At 43.1% G+C, this 20,179-nt stretch overlaps 1 protein-coding gene across 1 annotated transcript; it reads right to left on the reverse strand.

Annotated features, from left to right (window-relative positions):
- Positions 1-16,322: 16,322 nt before the first annotated feature.
- Positions 16,323-19,606, reverse strand: LOC125722029 (uncharacterized protein K02A2.6-like). The gene is given in 3 exon segments (XM_048998279.1): positions 16,323-18,420; positions 18,422-18,517; positions 18,519-19,606. Coding segments are annotated over 3 exon segments (3,246 nt in total). The 5' UTR covers positions 19,571-19,606.
- Positions 19,607-20,179: the final 573 nt, after the last annotated feature.

The raw sequence follows: 20,179 nt of genomic DNA on the forward strand, positions 1-20,179 counted from the left end.
TGCTTCCGATGACAGGAGGAACCGAGGTACAGCAACAGGGCATAAAGGAGAGACGTTACAGGCTGAGAAAAAAGTGGGCTGTCCTGATTTCATGTCTTTCATCAAGATGGTCACTGATTGGTGGGCTTTGAGGGGGAGCTGTGATCTGAAAACCACAACCATTTACATTTAATTTTGAAATATTTGTAAAATATAAATTCAATCAGAATATTTCAATAAATCAAAATAATGAGAAATATAGAATTTTTAAGAATTAATAAGCAATGCAATAAGATTTTTACTTTCACTAATGAATAAACCAATTTTAATCTTTGACCAGCAGGTGGCAGCAAAGCACGTGTGAAGAAGAGGCCATCAGCAGTACAAAGCACCGGCTGTACAGGTACCCAGCAGACAATCCAAACCTCCTTGATTAACTGACTCTCATGGTATGACTAGACAGACTGAGCAGGGCTGCGTGAAAGAGACCTCACTGCAGTTAGCATAACCATTTATTTTACAGCTCTTCTGTCTCATTCTACTCCATAAAGGTCACATCCCCCTTCCAGCTTCCTCTGACGCAAGGATATTCATGCACAAATAAGTAGCTAGAGCCCTTTATGTTTCTACTGATTAATCTGTCAATTATTTTAATGATTGGTCGATCAATCTAAGCAATTAATTTTCCTGCAGAAAATCACATTGAGCATGTAATTTAAGTTTAATTTTGACAACAACAAACTGTATGTCACTGCAGGGCTATAGAGAATAACTACTCCAATAATTACATAGTGATATTGAAGAAAAACATGTCATGGACTACGTCACGGAAGCCTTAATGCATATATCAAGAAAATGGTGTGTATATACAAAATGGTACTTCAATACGTATTATATCTGTTTACGTGATAAAGACCTAAATATATAAGCTATTTGCTGTAGATATGTGACTCATGTTTGAGAAAAACGCAATAACAGGAATGACCGACATATAGTGCCAAACAGATAAGGTGCAAAGACAGAACTCGTAGTACAAACAAAGTAAACGTAGTGCACTATGTAGGGTGGGTTGAAAATTCGTCTGCACTTTGCAGCTTACCTTGCGTTGACTCTTTTTAGTACAGTTCCCACAACGGTGGTGGAATTATAAGGGGCTGGTCATCAGGGGGCATGGATTTTGTGGCAGTTTCTTTATTGTCCATATCAAACTGAGCACAGAAGCGCTTAAGATGGTCGGCGTTGCTGGTGGAGGGAGCTGCGTTTGTGGGGTTCTATTCTGTAATGGCTTGAATGTCCTGTGTATTAAGATGAACTCGCGGACTATTACGTCGCCCACATAACATAGAATGAATAAGAGTTGTTTACTGTCCTCCTGTTACTGTAATATTCTGGGAAGTTGTGATTGTTCAACTCCACTACGTACGGTTAGGAGCAACTCCAACTTCACCTAGGAGAAATATGTAGTCTAACAAAACGCCGTTTAAAGAAAGTAGCTTACCTGGCGAAATTGCAAAAAACATATAATCGGGGTATATCCAACAAAAAGCAGTTTTTAAAAACCTAGCCTACATGGCGAAATTGAATTACTTTCTGGACCAACAAACGCAACCAGGCATGAACATTATGCACCTTCCTAGTCTTGATGTATGTCGTCAGACGGATGAGGACGTTAGGGAGCCTTTAGATCATACCCATCATGTACTGCAGTTTTATGCAAATTAATCAAACGGAAAACTAGTAAATCCAAAAGGAGCAGCTTAGTTTGACTTCAAAACATTACATGTATTATATTTTAAGTTTGTTGTAGTGATTTTACAGAATTTCTTTACTAAAACTTAAAAAAATACACCATACATCCACCACAATAAGAATATATACAACAAATGATAGATATATAAGATTAAAAGTTAAAGCTTGAGAAGAAAAAGGTTGCTTTACTAGTCAAGAGCTTCGGAGAAGTGATATCAGTATAGTAAGTGTACTTTGAAGGTACCGAAATGGACTTTGAGGAACTTCCCAAAGATACAAACAGCATTAATGTTCCATCAATGCATGGAAATGTTCCTGGATGTTACCTGCAGTTCTGGCAAGCAGGTCCATCCTCACAAGCAGGAGAACCTCTTGGCAACTCCTTCTGTCTTTTTCGGTTTGAACTGTGTCTACTTCTTCCCACTTTGTCTATTGCGTGATGCGATAGCCGGCTGCAAACTCGCCATCAACCACCAGGGGGCAATCAGACCATGCATGCTAATATTAACCATGGTTTCCTCTTTGTGGGCGGTAAGGGGTGATACGCGGGCATGGCTGGTGACCCCAGTTTGGACCAGCCAAGGGGTGCAGCTGTCCCTGCCAAGGCTCGCTTGTAAGCACGATGAGAAAATCCTGAATTTCTTCTCTATTTTTTTTTTTGTTTAACCAAAAGGTTCTTTTTTTTGCAAACCATTATACAATTACTGCCCACATTTTTGCTATGCATGTGTATTTTGATGAGAATATACATTTTTTAAATCTGTGTGTAAGTTTTTTCAGTGTTCATTTTTGATTTTGGGTTTTGTTTATAGTTCTGCTAAATTGTGCAGTTTTCCGAGAATTGTGTGTAACCAGTCGAGCAAAACTGTAAAGATAAGATAACGTAGGACGAGGGCATAACTTTGGATGGAACATTAGAGGTGTTGAGGTCTACACCCATTACAGGAGAAAAATTATTATTGGGGCGGGTTGTATTAGCCGGTTTTGATATATCCCCCCCCCCCCCCCCCCCCCCCCCCCCACACACACACACGTAATTTACAGTTTAAAGATATGGAATCACAGCTAAAAACACACCATTATTGATTCTGGAATTGCCTTAATCCATACTAAGTGTAATCACAATTAATGAAACTTCAAACAATAAAATGATAATAAGATAATTTATTGTGCGAGTTTACAAAATGTAGGCTGCACATCAGGGTCTCTCCTTTTCTCCAGACGTTCACAGCTCCTGTGACTGTTGCATAAATGGTGACGTATGAGATCCTGAGATTGGGCCGCTGCTCCAAGGATGAGTGGCAGGAGGCTTTTCCCAGGAACTGCAGGATGGAGATGCCTGAGGATTTGTTCTGGCGCGAAGACAGAAAGAGAAGAAGGGAAGAAACAGAGGCTGTGGGGAGAAAAAGACTGCAGAAGCAGTTAAAGTTGTACAGATGAATTGTACAAAATGCCCTTGAAGTCTTGGTCTATGAGGGATCCATCCATCCATCCATCCATTTTCCAAACCGCTTATCCTACTGGGTCGCGGGGGGTCCGGAGCCTATCCCGGAATCAATGGGCACGAGGCAGGGAACAACCTAGGATGGGGGGCCAGCCCATCGCAGGGCACACTCACACACCATTCACTCACACATGCACTCCTATGGGCAATTTAGCAACTCCAATTAGTCTCAGCATGTCTTTGGACTGTGGGGGGAAACCGGAGTACCCGGAGGAAACCCCACGACGACATGGGGAGAACATGCAAACTCCGCACACATATAACCCAGGTGGAGACTTGAACCCGAGTCCCAGATGTGTTAGGCAACAGTGCTAACCACTGTACCACCATGCCACCCCCTACTTATGATTCGTAAATTATTTATTGATTTGAAACTTTCTTTTACAAACTATACATATAGTTGTTTGCCCTGATTGCCTTTGTAATTCTATTCACTCGTAAATGACTACACATCTCAATGTACCTCTCCAATGTGACGTTGTAGGTAAACTAATCGTTTAATCGTAGTTCTAAATTCTTTTATTTGCAATAAACTTTTTTGTAGAATTTGATCATTTTCCTGAGTACACCTGGTGAGTTATTGCAGTACACTAGTTGAAAAGCTGAAACCTCTTGCGAAAAAGCTGGCATACTGGATATGCATACTAGATACTACACTGACAAACAGTACGCAGTATATATACTGGTTACAGTATGCCTTACGCTGTATGCGGTACACGATTTGAAAACAGCCACTGTCTCCCTTGACACATTAAATATCTTTTTCAGTTCTTAAGATTAATGCATCAACCAATTTCCCTCTTTCAAACTGTCAGTTGCTTCAAATTGCTTTGAAGACTCAGATATTGTTGTCAGACCACATTTATTTTTAGCTGAAACATACTTCTGACATGCAACCTATTATGATCCACCACCAGGCCCAGAGAGGCTAATCGGGAGATTCGGGAGATTTCCCAGTGGGCCGCTTCACTTTTGGGCCGGTTGGAAATAAAATTATTCGATTTCACAGTCCTCGCATTAGTGAATCTGAAACAGTAGCACATACGATCCACTTTTACAGCTGACATCGCAGGCTTTCTATAACGATAGATTACTGTACAAGCGTGCTACCACCTGAGGGAGTTCTCCCCTTCCCAATCCTTCAGGTTAGTCACGGCCAAAAGTCCGACTTTGAGCCTAGAAATTGTATGATTTAGTAAAATTGCAGTTAACGTAACAATATGGAAAAGAAGAGATCAGGAGGAGCTGAAAAGGTCAGGCTAAGAAAAAAAAAGAGCGTTGGAGGAGGATGCAGCGAAATGTGCCAAAATCACAGAGATTTTTTCAAAAGAATGAAAAGAACTGGGAACAGGTAAATGTTGCAGGTAAACCTGCAGCAAAATATTAAACCAATTCAAATATTAGTGCATTTCTATGGCTTATCATGACAGATCAATGTGTTCACAAATGTAATTTTAAGAAAAAATATACGTATAAAAATATAAAGCACAATCTAAGGATGCAGTAAAATGACCATTTAACCATTTTGAAGTTTCTGACCAGCAGAACCCTGTCAGTCAGTGTTCTGCCAAGAATGAGGGACTGATTAGCAGTGAGGATGCCAGGCTGGCTGAGAGGTCTGCTATTAAATATGAATTAAAGTTACTTAATATAATCATACACACACACAAGTGATAAATGGATTCCATATGAAATTCAAATATTCAGAAGTCGATGAGATTTAAAGTTTAGATTCAGAGGTAAACTACACAGAGGTGTATTAGTGAAATTAAAAGACTGATAAGTCAAATGTTTTTGTACAGCATATTTCAGGGACAAACACATTGTGTTGTATATGAAAAGATATTTTGACACTTTCAATCACTCACTGACTCCGGAGCACTTGGAGGCCTTTGTGCTAATGTGCACAGAGAAGGAAATCCTTATGTTTATAGATAATGAGACAGTAATAAAGAAAGTTGCAGAGACCATTACACTACTCAGGCGGCTGTTACTGTTATAAATGTTATGTTATTGTTGTTTAAGCCATTTACAGTTAAAAATCTGTATAGTAGTGCAACATGCCTCACGTGAAGAACTGCGAGATTCATTTTGATATTGTTTCATTTGAAAAGATATTTTGACACTTTCAATCACTCACTGACTGTTGTTAAGCCATTTACAGTTAGCAATGTGTATAGATAAATTTTGATATTATTTTAATTATTCATTTGACTAGTGTTTCGTTCATATTTGAAAAAGCAAATAAAACTACTGAATAATAAGAATTGAAATCGGGAGCGCACACCGCTCTTTTCTTCGATTCGAAGGGAGAAAAGCCGTATAGTTCCGTCAATCTAAATGTGCAACAGACATATTAAATTGCGTTTGCACATTTAGAAGCCTGGGCCAGTTTCTTAAATACGAAAGCTGCCGTAAAATGCACCCTCCCGCGCTGCACGTGATGTGACATTTATGAAATTCAGTAATAATTATCTATTTCGTTAAATGTGTTGGTTGCTAACAGCCTTTAGTGATAGAATCAAAGGAGAGAATGGAAATGGATTTCCTGCCAGGTAAGCCGTCATAAAGACAAACATCTTATTTGTTTAGGTATTTCAGATCACTGCATGTAGCAGAACATTCTCTTCACTGTGGAGTAAAATAAATAACTAAATATGTATAAGTCATTGTTTACAAACTAGCAAACTAATGACGAGACATAAAAATAAATAGCCTACGTTCTCGTTCGGAGCTCATCGTCTAACGGTTTATCAGTTTTATATGGGTTAAATACAGCCTTCGTTAAGTGACACAGTTATAAATGTGCAAACGCAATTTAATATGTGTGTTGCACATTTAGATAGATGGAAATATACGGCTTTTCTCCCTTCGAATCGAAGAAAAGCGCGGTGCGCGCTCCCGATAGGGGGCGCATTTCACGTCAGGGGTACAGAATTCAGCACAACACCTGTTCCTCCGGAGAGGTTGGAATCCAGCCGTTGGATGACTGCAGATACACTTGCCTATGATCATCTAGCTCACAAACGTGTAGTCCACACACTGTTCCACACGCCTGCTAATGACGTCATTACCTGGAGACTATGGTATTTTATAATCCAAAATCTTATAATCTAAAGTCCCTAAAATCGACTTTTGCGTCTATCAAACGGCAATTATGTCAACCGGAGGTCTTGTTTTGTCAGGCAGAACACAAATAACTGGACGTGATCACAGTTAACAAGTTTTAATAAAGTCGGCGCATAACAGTGACAGACATCTATCGCGATATCCACCTCTGCCCCGTATCCTAGCAACGCTACGTTCTAGAATCTAGAACCATTACCATATATATATAGGCCGGGTAGAAAGTTTTTATCATTTGACAAACAGACGCCTTGGAAGACAGCACCTCTTTAAATTCAAAATGAGCCTCCTTAAATACATTAAGCAAAGGAAACAGTTCCAATACAGTGTCTTGCACGAGGACGATTCAGACACTAAAAGTGGAACTAAAATGAAAATGTGCTTCCTACAAAACTTGAAGAAGCTTTTCAAGGAACGAACACAGTTCCGCAACAGTGTCTTGACTGAGGACAACATAGACACTAAAAGCACAAATAAATGGAAAAGGAGCTTCCTGAAGAACTTTAGGAAGTATATTGAGCAAAGAAAGCAGTTCCAGTATAGTGTCTTGTCTGAGGACGACACAGACATGGAACATGATGACATGACTGGGGCTGGAGAAGAGATGGTAAGAAAACAACCTAAACAGTCCTTATAATGTAATGAGGCATCTGTACTCAGAGTACATCTCATTTTTAATATTAGAATCCCCTGCTGCTTTATGTTTCTGCATAGTGCCCTAATCTAACCTGTGTCTATGTCGGTCTCGACCTGAGAAGTGAAATATCAATACTTCTATTGGAGTAGCATGAAGCACTTATGTTAATCTTGTTTAATAATCATGAATTTTAATATTCAGACACATAGATTTGATTTTGAAAATGATTTTGCTAATGTAGGACACATGGAAAGACCTTCGTGACATGGAGGCAGAGAGACAGAGGGTCCAGAAAGAAGAGAAGGGACCCTGATCACAAAGAATTAAAAGCCCCAGCAAGACAAGGCAGAGAAAGGCGCTGCCACTTATTTATTTGTGAGGATACAATGGAGATGGGACAGATCGATGGAGGCTTTATTGAGGACTAAAGTACAGGGTATCAGAAACAAAAAGGACGGGGGGGGGGGGGGGGTCACAATGAATGTTTCACTACTGACCTAATCCTCAAATGACAAAGAGGACGTGTATATAAGAAAAGATAATGTCTTTGTTAAGTGAATGTCTTTTTCATATTAAATAAATGGCATTTTCATATTAAATAAATGTCAGTGTCACTACTTATTGTCAACCAGGTTTTTTAAATATTTACCCATCCATCTTCCATAACTACATATAGATATGCAGTGTAGCATTGTGTAATTATTCCTTGTACGGTATTACAGGGGTGGGCAAAATAGTGGAAATAACATGTGAGAAACAGCCTTATTTTTGAAGTATTAGCTATATTGGTCAATTGGGTTCAAGCCTCAGGTTAACCAAGTTCTATCAACACCAATCTCTGGTGGATCGAGCCAGTTTAGAGGGCAGGGTATGTGTGACTCATGGGGTTTGGACACTGTGCCTAGTACAAGAAGGTTGTTGGGTCTGCTAAGTGTCTGCTAAATGAATATTAGTAACTACATTACAATCACTGATGCAGCTACAGTGGTGGACAGTGCCGCAGTGGAGCCAGTTTTCAGCTCAGGAGTTTCATGCCCATTACCAGCCCACTTTGTTCAGGAAGGTGAGAACTGGATAAATGAAGCAATACCTCAATTCTTATTATTCAGTAGTTTTATTTGCTTTTTCAAATATGAAAGAAACACTAGTCAAATGAATAAATAAAATATCAAAATTAATTTATACACATTTCTAACTGTAAATGGCTTAACAACAGTCAGTGAGTGATTGAAAGTGTCAAAATATCTTTTCAAATAAAACAATGTCAAAATGAATCTCGCAGTTCTTCACGTGCGGCATGTTGCACTACTATACAGATGTTTAACTGTAAATGGCTTAAACAACAATAACATGACATTTATAACAGTAACAGCCGCCTGAGTAGTGTAATGGTCTCTGCAACTTTCTTTATTATTGTCTCATTATCTATCAGCATAAGGATTTCCTTCTCTGTGCACATTAGCACAAAGGCCTCCGAGTGCTCCGGAGTCAGTGAGTGATTGAAAGTGTCAAAATATCATTTCATATACATCATAATATGTTTGTGCCTGAAATATGCTGTACAAAAACATTTGACTTATTAGTATTTTAATTTCACTAATACACCTCTGTGTAGTTTACCTCTGAATCTAATCTGTAAATCTCATCGACTTCTGAATATCTGAATTTCATATGGAATCCATCTATCACTGGTGTGTGTATATGAGTATATTAAGTAACTTTAATTCATATTTAATAGCAGATCTCTCAGCCAGCCTGGCATCCTCACTGCTAATCAGTCATTCATTCTTGGCAGAACACTGACTGACAGGGTTCTGCTGGTCAGAAACTACAAAATGGTTAAATGGTCATTTTACTGCATCCTTAGATTGTGCTTTAGATTTTTATATGTATATTTTTTCTTAAAATTACATTTGTGAACACATTGATCTGTCATGATAAGCCATAGAAATGCACTAATATTTGAATTGGTTTAATATTTTGCTGCAGGTTTACCTGCAACATTTACCTGTTCCCAGTTCTTTTCATTCTTTTGAAAAAATCTCTGTGATTTTGGCACATTTGGCTGCATCCTCCTCCAACGCTCTTTTTTTTTCTTAGCCTGACCTTTTCAGCCCCTCCTGATCTCTTCTTTTCCATATTGTTACACTAACTGCAATTTTACTAAATCATACAATTTCTAGGCTCAAAGTCGGACTTTTGGCCGTGACTAACCTGAAGGATTGGGAAGGGGAGAACTCCCTCAGGTGGTAGCACGCTTGTACAGTAATCTATCGTTATAGAAAGCCTGCGATGTCAGCTGTAGAAGTGGATGGTATCTGCTCCTGTTTCAGATTCACTAATGAGAGGACTGTGAAATCGAATAATTTTATTTCCAACTGGCCCAAAAGTCAAGTGGCCCACTGTGAAATCTCCCGAATCTCCCGATTAGCCACTCTGGGCCTGGTGGTGGATCATAATAGGTTGCATGTCAGAAGTATGTTTCAGCTAAAAATAAATGTGGTCTGACAACAATATCTGAGTCTTCAAAGCAATTTGAAGCAACTGACAGTTTGAAAGAGGGAAATTGGTTGATGCATTAATCTTAAGAACTGAAAAAGATATTTAATGTGTCAAGGGAGACAGTGGCTGTTTTCAAATCGCATACCGCATACAGCGTAAGGCATACTGTAACCAGTATATATACTGCGTACTGTTTGTCAGTGTAGTATCTAGTATGCATATCCAGTATGCCATCTTTTTCGCAAGAGGTTTGTGGCAAACTATGTTTTTACATGACCCCCAGACAACAGCTTTTCAACCAGTGTACTGCAATAACTCACCAGGTGTGCTCAGGAAAATGATCAAATTCTACAAAAAAGTTTATTGCAAATAAAATAATTTAGAACTACGATTAAACGATTAGTTTACCTACAACGTCACATTGGAGAGGTACGTTGAGATGTGTGGTCATTTACGAGTGAATAGAATTACAAAGGCAATCAGGGCAAACAACTATATGTATAGTTTGTAAAAGAAAGTTTTAAATCAATAAATAATTTACGAATCGTAAGTAGGGGGCGGTGCAGTGGTTAGCTCTGTTGCCTCACACCTCTGGGACTCGGGTTCAAGTCTCCGCCTGGGTCATGTGTGGAGTTTGCATGTTCTCCCCATGTCGTCGTGGGGTTTCCTCCGGGTACTCCGGTTTCCCCCCACAGTCCAAAAACATGCTGAGGCTAATTCGAGTTGCTAAATTGCCCGTAGGTGTGCATGTGTGAGAGTGAATGGTGTGTGAGTGTGCCTTGCGATGGGCTGGCCCCCCATCCTGGGTTGTTCCCTGCCTCGTGCCCATTGCTTCCGGGATAGGCTCCGGACCCCCCACGACCCAGTAGGACCCAGTTTGGACTGTGGGGGGAAACCGGAGTACCCGGAAGAATCCCCACGACGACATGGGGAGAACATGCAAACTCCGCACACATGTGACCCAGGCGGAGACTCGAACCTGGATCCCAGAAGTGTGAGGCAACAGTACTAACCACTGCACCACCATGCCACCCACCAGAAAACCATACATGTTCTTAATCTCAAAATCAGTTCATCGTTTTCCCAGAAGGTGGCAGCACATCAACACTGCAACCTTGGACAAGGATCGCCGCACTTTTTCCTGCATTTGGAGCTGTTTCATTCCCTAATTTTGCGACTTAACAGATTTTAGGCCGCCCTTTCTTTCTGTATGGGACTGCTGCAGAGTGACAGCCTGTATTCTGTTACTCATTGTTTGCACTCTTCATAGATTTCAACACTCAGATTCTTGGTTAGATTGGGGTATTTTCTTTTTGTTTTCCGTTTATTTGTATACCAGTGGCTGCCTCTATTGATCTGGCTGACTAAGATTTGATTGGTCTGGGGTGGTGGTGTTCACACTTTCACCGTGTGCAGTATAGTTGTGTGGGGATCAGTGTGGTGGGGCAGTTGTGTGTGTGTGTGTGTGTGTGTGTGTGTGTGTGTGTGTGTGTGTGTGTTTAGGGGACTCCATTCCCCTTTTTGATAAACTTCACCGGACACCTGTTTCTTGCTTGGGTTTTGTCAGCTAGTGGCCAAAGGCTGGTTGCTGATTAATTTTTTAAGGTCGTTGATGCTAAAGCGCTTATCTTGTTTCTTGGTTTTATATTTTCAACAAACTGTCAATAGTACAAACACGTCCAGCTCCATTCGGTAAATGAACTTGTGTGCTGTTAATTTTGAGTAATTTTTCCTGTGGTGAAATTCCCCAGGTGGCATAGTCGTGTCCTTGTACTACTGACCGCTCTCTGCCACAAACACTTTACTCTGAACCTAAGCCTAATCCTAACCCTAACCATAGCCCCAAACGTCATGTCCTGCCACCTCCCTGACGTGGCTCTAATAAGCCATGCCTGCTGCTCGTTGGTCTCGCGTCTCGTTCCATCCCTCATGTTAAACACTCCCAGCTACTTCCAGTCTGTTCCCTTGTTATTCCTGTATAAGTGCTTCCTGGCCCTGTGTTCCCCATTGATGTGGTGCCCTCCATGTTGCTCGTTCCCTAGCCTCCCATCTTGATCCCAGTAAATCCCAGTTTATTGTCTGACAACACCTGCTCCCAGAGTCGTTCATCCTGGCACCCAACAGAATGACGGAACTCGACAAGCCCCAGTAGATTCCCCAGGTCCCTACAGCCGATCACTGCTGCTTGTGTCAAGCATACCTAATGTCGCTGGTTCAGGCCGCAGTACATCTTTCCCCAGAGAGAATGGCCCATCTCTGACGGAGGGCATAGCCGCTCTCTCCCCGGACTCCCAAGTGGAGGATGTGACAGCTATAGCGGAGATCCTCAGGGCCCTCTGGAATGGAGTGAGTGTGCTGAACCCCGCAGAGGTGGGGTGCTCTGGAGAAAAGGAGCCCGCCGTCTCCATGTCGTTTGCCGTAGGGCGACCTGCGTCCTCATTGTCACTTGAAGTCTGACAACATGATGCTTCTCTGGGATTTACTGTGGTCCCCCTGTTCGCCAAAACATGCTCCCCAAAGCTCTCCAGCACAGAAGAACAGGCTTCACTCCTAGTTCTATGGTTGTCAGAGTGCTGGACCACAGTAGAGGTCGGACTTTGCTTCAACATGGTTTTATTGGAAGTCTGCACACAATACAGATGTTTCCTACCGTCCTTCGTACCAATTAAATGTGGAAACGTTTTGTCAGCTGGCTGGACAAGACCCTACTGCCTCTTTTAGTAGTACACATAGTAGTGAGCAGTGGTGACGTAATGGTTAGGGAAGCGCACTTGTGATTGAAAGACACTGCATCTACAGTATCTGGCCCAGGAGAGCCAGCCGTTGCAGTCGTTACATCCACACTTAAGGCTCCCGGCCCAGAGGGCCGCTCAGGCCGCACCCACAGTGTCCAACACAGGTGAGGCCTTGGTTGCCTCTAGGCTTCTCATAGAATCTGACACGGTTCCCTGGTAACCAGCCGACACCTGCCACACTGCTCCATACTGTCCGGCCAGCGTCCACCTCGCTGTCCCCTGATGCCTGGCCAGGACCCACCTGAATGTCCCCAGACGTCCAGCCGGCGCCCACCTCATCTCCTGACGGCCTGCTGGTGCCCACTTTCTATCCTGATGTCCCACCGGCACATGCCTGCAGGCTGCCACCAGCCCAGAGAAGATGGATCCAGAGGATGTCCTGCTAGAGTGCCCTGGGTCCTGATACGTGGGTCCCTCCTTCATCCCAGACTCCGGTTACTCTGGTCCCAGTTTCTGGTCACCAGTATCAACAGGAGCCCAAGAAAGCGGCAGGCAGAATGTCTGTCTCCCAGAGAGGGTTTGCCAGTATCTGCTCTTGCCCTGTATGTCCCTTGTCATCTTCCTGTTCCTCTCCTGTTGTCTCCTTGCTGCTCTACTGCTCTGCGGTTCTCTCATCGCCCGCCAACCCCTCACGTCCTCGGGCCCTGCTGGCCCTCCCAGACCCTCTGGTCCTGTGATTCGGCAGAGTTCAGCCTCACCTGGAAAGGGGCCTAGGAGGGTCCCCAGCCCCGAATCTTCACCTGGCTTCCCTGGATGCCCCATGTTATTCCTTTTTGTGCCTCAGTGTTTGTCTTGTTGCTCTGTCCCACCTGTATCTCTCCTTGTCTTCTGCATCCTGTGCCCCTGTTCTTGTTGACCCTCCACCTGTCCGTCCTGTTTTGGGGTCTGACAGGACTGCCGTACCTGTGGTTCCTTGCTTTTCCTTTATCCGCTCCATGTCCTTAGTGATGTCCTGCAACTGCTCTTATGTCTGGTGTTGCTGTCTGTCTAGTGTTCTGTCTAGTCTTGTCTGGTCTTGTCCTGTCTACCATCTGTTCTGTCATCCCCTGTCTAGTCCAGAGTCCAGTCTGGTTCCATCCCTGTTGTCTAACCCCTTTGGACTTCATGGCCGGAGCGCATGCTTTTGGTGGGTTGGGGGGGGGGGGGGTACTGTCACATTAAGCAATGCCATTCTTATCCAATATGCTTGTCCATTTATGGGTCAACGCATGTTCTGACCATCCATGCTCTCTGCATCCCCACATTTCCAGGTGCTGCCCGGGGGGGGGGGGGGGGGGCACCATCTGAGCTGGAGTCCTGGTTCAGTCCCATGGAGGGGTGACACTGCGAATTGGACCTGCTAACTGTGTCATCCTGGGTGCAGCCTTGAGTGTCACCCTACACAGGCCAGCGTGGAGAACAGGCTTATTGACAGACTTTAATCACACCTCACACCTGGCCTTTAGCAAGCAGCTCCACTCTTTTCTGTTCTCAGTAATATTAGTCTGCCGGGGGGGTTGGGCAGCCAGTTGTCCATGGACCCCCAGAGGTCTTTTTTTCTCCTTACTTGGGGTTTTTTGGTTCCTCTCCTCCGTTGTCATCTGGCTTTCTTTATTTAATATCTTTCTTTCCTTTTTCCCCTTGTGTATTACTGTCTTTAATGATGTTGTAATGTATGACTACACATCTATGTAAAGTGCCTTGGGACGACTCTGTGAGGCACTATATAAAAATGAAATTAAATGTCCCGCCTCCTCCCTGACGTGGCTCTAACAGGCCATGTTTGCTGCTTGTTGGTCTCACGTCTCGTTCCAGCCCTCGTGTTAAACACTCCCAGCTGTCTCCAGTCTCTTCCATCATTAGTCCTCCATTTAAGTGCTTCCTGGTCCTGTGTTCCCCAGTTCGATCACTGATGTTGTGCCTTACGTGTTGCCGGTTCCATAGCCTCCCATCCTGATCCCAGTAAGTCCCTGTTTGTTGTCTGAGAAACACCTGCTGCACGAGTCTTTCATCCCGGTGACCACGACACCAACCACCAGTGATGTCTGTGGACCCCAGAAATACCAGCCTAGCTGCACTAGTGCCCAGGCAGCACCTTGACAGCGGCATATTTTCATTGTTATATTTGCCTCACTTGTTCACCACTTTCAGCAACAGTATCTGCTATGTACTAGAACTGTAATCATATGTGAGTGAGTCTGTCTGCTTTGAAGGAGCAGAGATCCCAGCTCCTTACTGTAGGTACAGGGCACAGAAACGGGTAAATCCTGTAAGGTAACATTCTTACAGTCAGCATAGATTCCAACACAGTTCTGGAATATGAAGTTCATAGTCAGTCATCATTTTGTAGCATTAAAATGTAACTTTTAAATAAATCCTAACAGTATGTGTGATTGTGGGGGGGTGTGGGGTCTCGGGGTGTAACCTCTGTCTCTGGGCTTGTTTCCTGTCCCTCCTGCTGTATGTGTGAAGTCTGCATGTTCTTCCAATGTGGGCTTTCTCCTCCTACTTTGGAGAACATGAAACTGCGATCAGCCGATTGGAATCTCTAAGCTGCCCTTAGTGTGAGTCTGTATGTGTGAGTTTGTGCTCTGCTATAAACTAGTATCCTGTCCATTGTGTCCCCCGCCCTGTGCCACCTGGGACAGGCTCCAGGCTCCCCAACCCCCTGTACAGGATAAGCAGTAATGGAGGACGGCTCCACACTGTTCCAAAGAAATGGCGCTCCAGCTCCCTTCAGGACTTCAGACCAGCTGCTCTCACTTCACACCTCCAGGCTTGTGGGTGTGGTTCCCACTCCTGGTTCTGCATGTACAGCTTGCATGTTCTCCCCGTGTTCCTGTGGGTTTCCTCAGGTTTCCTCATGCTGTCCAAGATCATGCAGTTTGGTGAATTAGTGTCTCTTGATTGTCCTCAGCATGTGAGTGAGTGTTTGCCCTGTGATGGACTGGCATCCCATCCAGGGTGTCTCTGCCTTGTGCCCTGTGCTTCCTGTGATGTGTGTGTCCCATAACCCTGTACTGGATAAGCGGTTATTGGAATTAGTTGGTATGGGGCGCTGTTTGTAAAGGTAGCAAACATTTTTGTACTTGCCACTTTTTCAACATTTAGTGCAATTTTCTGACATTTAGCTAGAAGTCAATGGTGTTGTGGATTATCAGGTTTTTTTGCTGTGTAAATTATGTTCAAAATTGTTTATCATATGTAAATATAAATGGTTTGTCTATATATAAATATTAAATGTAAATGTTAAATATAAATATTAAATGTAAATATAAATGTTAAATGTAAATATTAAATATAAATGTTAAATATAAAACTTAAATATAAATATAAATGTTAAATGTAAATATAAATATAAATGTTAAATATAAAACTTAAATATAAATGTTAAATCTAAATGTAGACTCTAAATGTTGAGAACGTATGCAAATTAGCCACGCCCATTTGTGTAAAATGGGCGGTACCGACGAGAGCGCAGGTTAGGGCTGATGCGGGACAACATGGCGAATTCTGCTCACTTAGAGGCCATAGAACATGCAGTTTTGGCAGGTGTTCGCGCTGCGTTACATGGTATTGCTACACAGCCGGGAGCAACATCATGTACACCTTCCACTGTGACATCGGGAAGCTCTGAATGTACATTGTTGTGTTTCTCACTTTCACAACATACATCCAACAGACACCAAAGTAAAGTTAGCAATGTCTTTACTAGGAATTGTACTGCATCGCATGTCACTTCTCAGTGTAGGACTATATAGTTCTTTAACTCTGCGTATTCCTACGCTAGCCAGTCTGTATGTTAATTATTGTGGTACATACCAGAAAAGTAGTTCCTATATCTAATGTGAACATAACATTTCCTCCCTTACAGCATTGATGTCTATCTCATATAAAAGGAAAACGAAACAATAATAAACCCCACAACTACAGTACTGGCAATTACAACTTTACAATTACAACCAAATAGTCCTGAACACTTCGACATTCGTGCTGAACACTTAACACACCTAACACTCATTAAACATGGCAAAAACAACGCAATGCATTTCTATAGGTCCAGTCTTTGGGGAGGATGATGAGCTCTTTCAGGATAGCGTCTCTCGTGAGGGTCAGAGCCTTGAACAGGAACCTCAGGAATACCCGCATTAACCAGTGCAGCATTTCCATGATCAGGAGGCGGCGGCTCTGAGGCTGTGCACACGAGCTCATCAGAGTCCTCAGGGTTATGAAGGTCATCCTCTGTGCTCTTATTGGCTGAACGTTGAGCGGTTGCTTCCAGCAATTGATCGATGTGTCGACGCCAGATAACACTTTCCCCAACTCTCACAGTGTATGTTAGAGGGCCTGTCTTGGACAGTATTTCACCATGCTGCCATTTCTGCTTAGACTGACGGTAGTCTCTTGCCAGAACTTGTTGTCCAATCACAAAGTTTCTAACATGACCAGTCTTTGCTTTGATGGATTGTTTTTGCATGACATCTCTACGCAGGTCAAGCTTTAGCAAATCAAGACGTGACCTCAGTCTTCTTCCCATTAACAAAACGGCAGGAGCTTGACCTGTGGTAGTATGGTCAGCATTTCTGTATGCAAGTAAGAAATTTACCATCTTCTCTTGTAGTGACACTTGAGCATTTGACATTGTTTTCATTGACTGTTTAAATGACTGAACAAATCGTTCAGCTAGCCCGTTCGTGGCGGGGTGGTAAGGTACTGCTGTGGTGTGTTTGATGCCATTTCTCTGGAGGAAGGACTGAAATTCCTCGGATGTGAATTGACTGCCGTTGTCACTGACAAGTCGTTCAGGCAATCCTGTTCTTGCAAACAGTGTGCGGAGTAGTTCCACTGTTTTTGTGCTTGTGGCATTTTTCACTATGAAGACCTCTGGCCACTTTGAATATGCATCAATCACCACAAGAAACATACGATCTAGGAAAGGCCCAGCGTAGTCCACGTGGATCCTTTGCCAAGGGGCAGTTGGCCACTCCCAGCTGTGGACAGGGGCGGATGGAGGCTGTTTTTGCGTCTGCTGACATTCAGGACATAATTTGGCCATTTCCTCTATCTGTTGATCAATGCCTGGCCACCATATATAGCTTCTTGCAAGACTTTTCATTTTTACCACACCCAAGTGTCCATCATGAAGTGCTCCCAGGACTCGGGATCGCAGCTTGGGTGGCACAACAACTCTTGTACCCCACATGATGCACCCATGACACACGGATAACTGCTCGCGTCGACTGAAGTATTCAGGCAAGGCCACTGTGTTTTTGGCAGGCCACCCCTTCACAGTTAACTCCAAGACCTTTGCCATAGTTGGATCTCTGGATGTTTCCTGTTTGACCTGTGCGCTTGTGACAGGTAGGTTCTCCAGAAGGGTTGTATGGAACATCTCAGCTGGGTCTGCAGTGGCATTGACTTCAGGCTCACATGGTAAACGAGAGAGTCCATCAGCATTACCATGCCGTGTTGTGCCTTTGTACTCAATCACGTATCTGTGCCCTCCTAAAAACAATGCCCATCTTTGTAAACGTGCTGCAGTCATAGCCGGAATAGATTTCCTAGGGTTAAAAATGGCCACTAGGGGTTGGTGATCTGTAATTAATGTGAAACATTTGCCATATAGGTATTGGTTGAATTTCTTGACACCCCAAACAAGGCTAAGCCCTTCTCTGTCAATTTGTGCATAGTTCTTTTCAGCAGCACATAAAGATCTGGATGCAAAGGCAATAGGGCGTTCAGAGCCGTCCGGCATTTTGTGTGAAAGGACAGCACCTGTGCCATATGGCGAGGCATCACAAGCCAAGCGAAGAGGTAAATCTGGGTTATAGTGAGTCAAGACTTTTTCGGATGGGATAATTTCTTTCGCAGTCTGGAATGCCAGGTCACAACTCTTTGTCCATTTCCAGGTCACTTTTGCTTGTAGGAGGCTGTTCAATGGATGAAGCACAGTTGCAAGATTTGGCAGGAATTTGTGATAGTAATTGACCAGTCCCAAAAATGAGCAAAGCTGGGAAACATTGGTGGGTTTTGGAGCCTTCAGGACGGCATCAATTTTGTCTCGTGATTTGTGGAGACCCTCTCTGTCTATTCTGTGCCCACAGAACTCAATGGAGTCTTTAAAGAACTCACATTTGTCCTTACTCAGCTAGCCTCATTAGGACAGCCTCTAGATTAGCCAAGTGGGAGCTGTCGTCATGACCTGTCACAATAATGTCATCTAAGTAGCACTGTGTGCCTGGAATGCTGTAGCACTTGATCGATAGCACGCTGCCACACCGCAGGCGCGGATGCAATACCAAACACTAGCCGATTGTACCGAAAGAGGCCTTTGTGGGTATTAATTGTTAGGTACTTTTTTGATTCAGCATCCATTTCCATTTGTAAATATGCTTGAGCCAAATCAATCTTTGAAAAATGTTGCCCTTCAGCTAATGAAGCAAAAATGTCCTCTATACGTGGTAACGGGTATTGATCTGCATGGAGAACTGGGTTGATTGTTACCTTAAAGTCGCCGCATAGCCTTATCGCGCCATTTTTCTTCACAACTGGTACGATTGGTGTTGCCCAGTCTGACCATTCAACTTTGGACAAAATACCCTGGTCCTCTAGTCGCTTTAGTTCTGTCTCTACTCTTGGACGCAACGCATAGGGGACAGGACGAGCTTTCAAAAACTTGGCTGAGGCACGCTCATCCACTGTGAGGTGTGCTTTCATGTGTTTTAAAGTTCCTATGCCCTCTTGGAAGACTGATGCTGTCCGTTGAAGTAAAATTTTCAGCTCTTCCTGTGTGGCTTTACTGCTTTCATTCTCAATGGGCTGCATTACCTTAATAGACTGCCAATTGAGCTTAATCATATGCAGCCAGTCGCGTCCAAATAATGGTACACTTCCGCATTGCAGCACATACAAATCCAAAGTTTTCATTTTGTCTTCATATTTCACTTTGACTTCAATTTTTCCCACCGGTGCCACCTTTTCTCCTGTATATGTTTTCAGTAACAGTGGTGTACGTTTCAATTTAATATTTGCAAACTTCTCTTTGTAATCTTTCAGCGATATAAGAGAAAGTGCTGATCCAGTGTCTAGTTCCATTTTTACTTTCTTTCCTTCAATCTCTGGGGTCACCCATATCATCCTCTTATCACTGCCTGACACTGAATGGAGTGCTATATGCCCCAACCCTGTGTCAGTATCATCTGAGGTTGAACCACTTGTATCGGTGTCATTCATTTCATTCACCCTTTTATCCCTTTTCCGGAATCTTTGTTTTTCCTCATTTTGCTTCATTTTACACATTCTCTGTATGTGGCCCTTTTTATTACAGTGTTTACAGTTCTTATCACGGTCATGAGAACTTTTCCCACATCGGAAGCATACAGCTGCCTTGACTGGCTTGGTTGAGAATTTGTTAACATTATGAGTCTCACTTGTAATTTTCTTTTGTAACTGAGATGCATCCCTTGAGGCAGTTTCCATTGCCACTGCAATTTCTAATGCTTTGGCTAATGTCAAGTCTTTTTCGGTTAGGAGTCGTCTTTGTATACTTTCGTCATGCATACCGCACACAAGCCTGTCTCTGAGTGCGTCAGACAAGCCCGCGCCAAACTGACAATGTTCTGCGAGCTTCCTGAGCTCTGCCATGTAGTTGGGAATTGATTCGTTCTTTTGCTGATTTCGGTTATGAAACCTGAATCTCTCTGCAATAACAAGTGGCCTCGGATTAAAGTGCTCCTGCAACAGTTTGGTTATATCTTTGAACGATTTCTGAGCAGGTTTTTGCGGCGCGGTTAAACTCCTCAGTAAGTTGTATGTCTTTGCGCCCATAACACTCAGGTAGACTGCCACTTTTCTCTCATTTTCAATGTTGTTAGCTAAGCAATATTGTTCCAGTCTTTCGATATACGT

The sequence above is a fragment of the Brienomyrus brachyistius genome, unplaced genomic scaffold, assembly GCF_023856365.1.
Source record: "Brienomyrus brachyistius isolate T26 unplaced genomic scaffold, BBRACH_0.4 scaffold36, whole genome shotgun sequence".
Lineage (NCBI taxonomy): Eukaryota > Metazoa > Chordata > Actinopteri > Osteoglossiformes > Mormyridae > Brienomyrus > Brienomyrus brachyistius.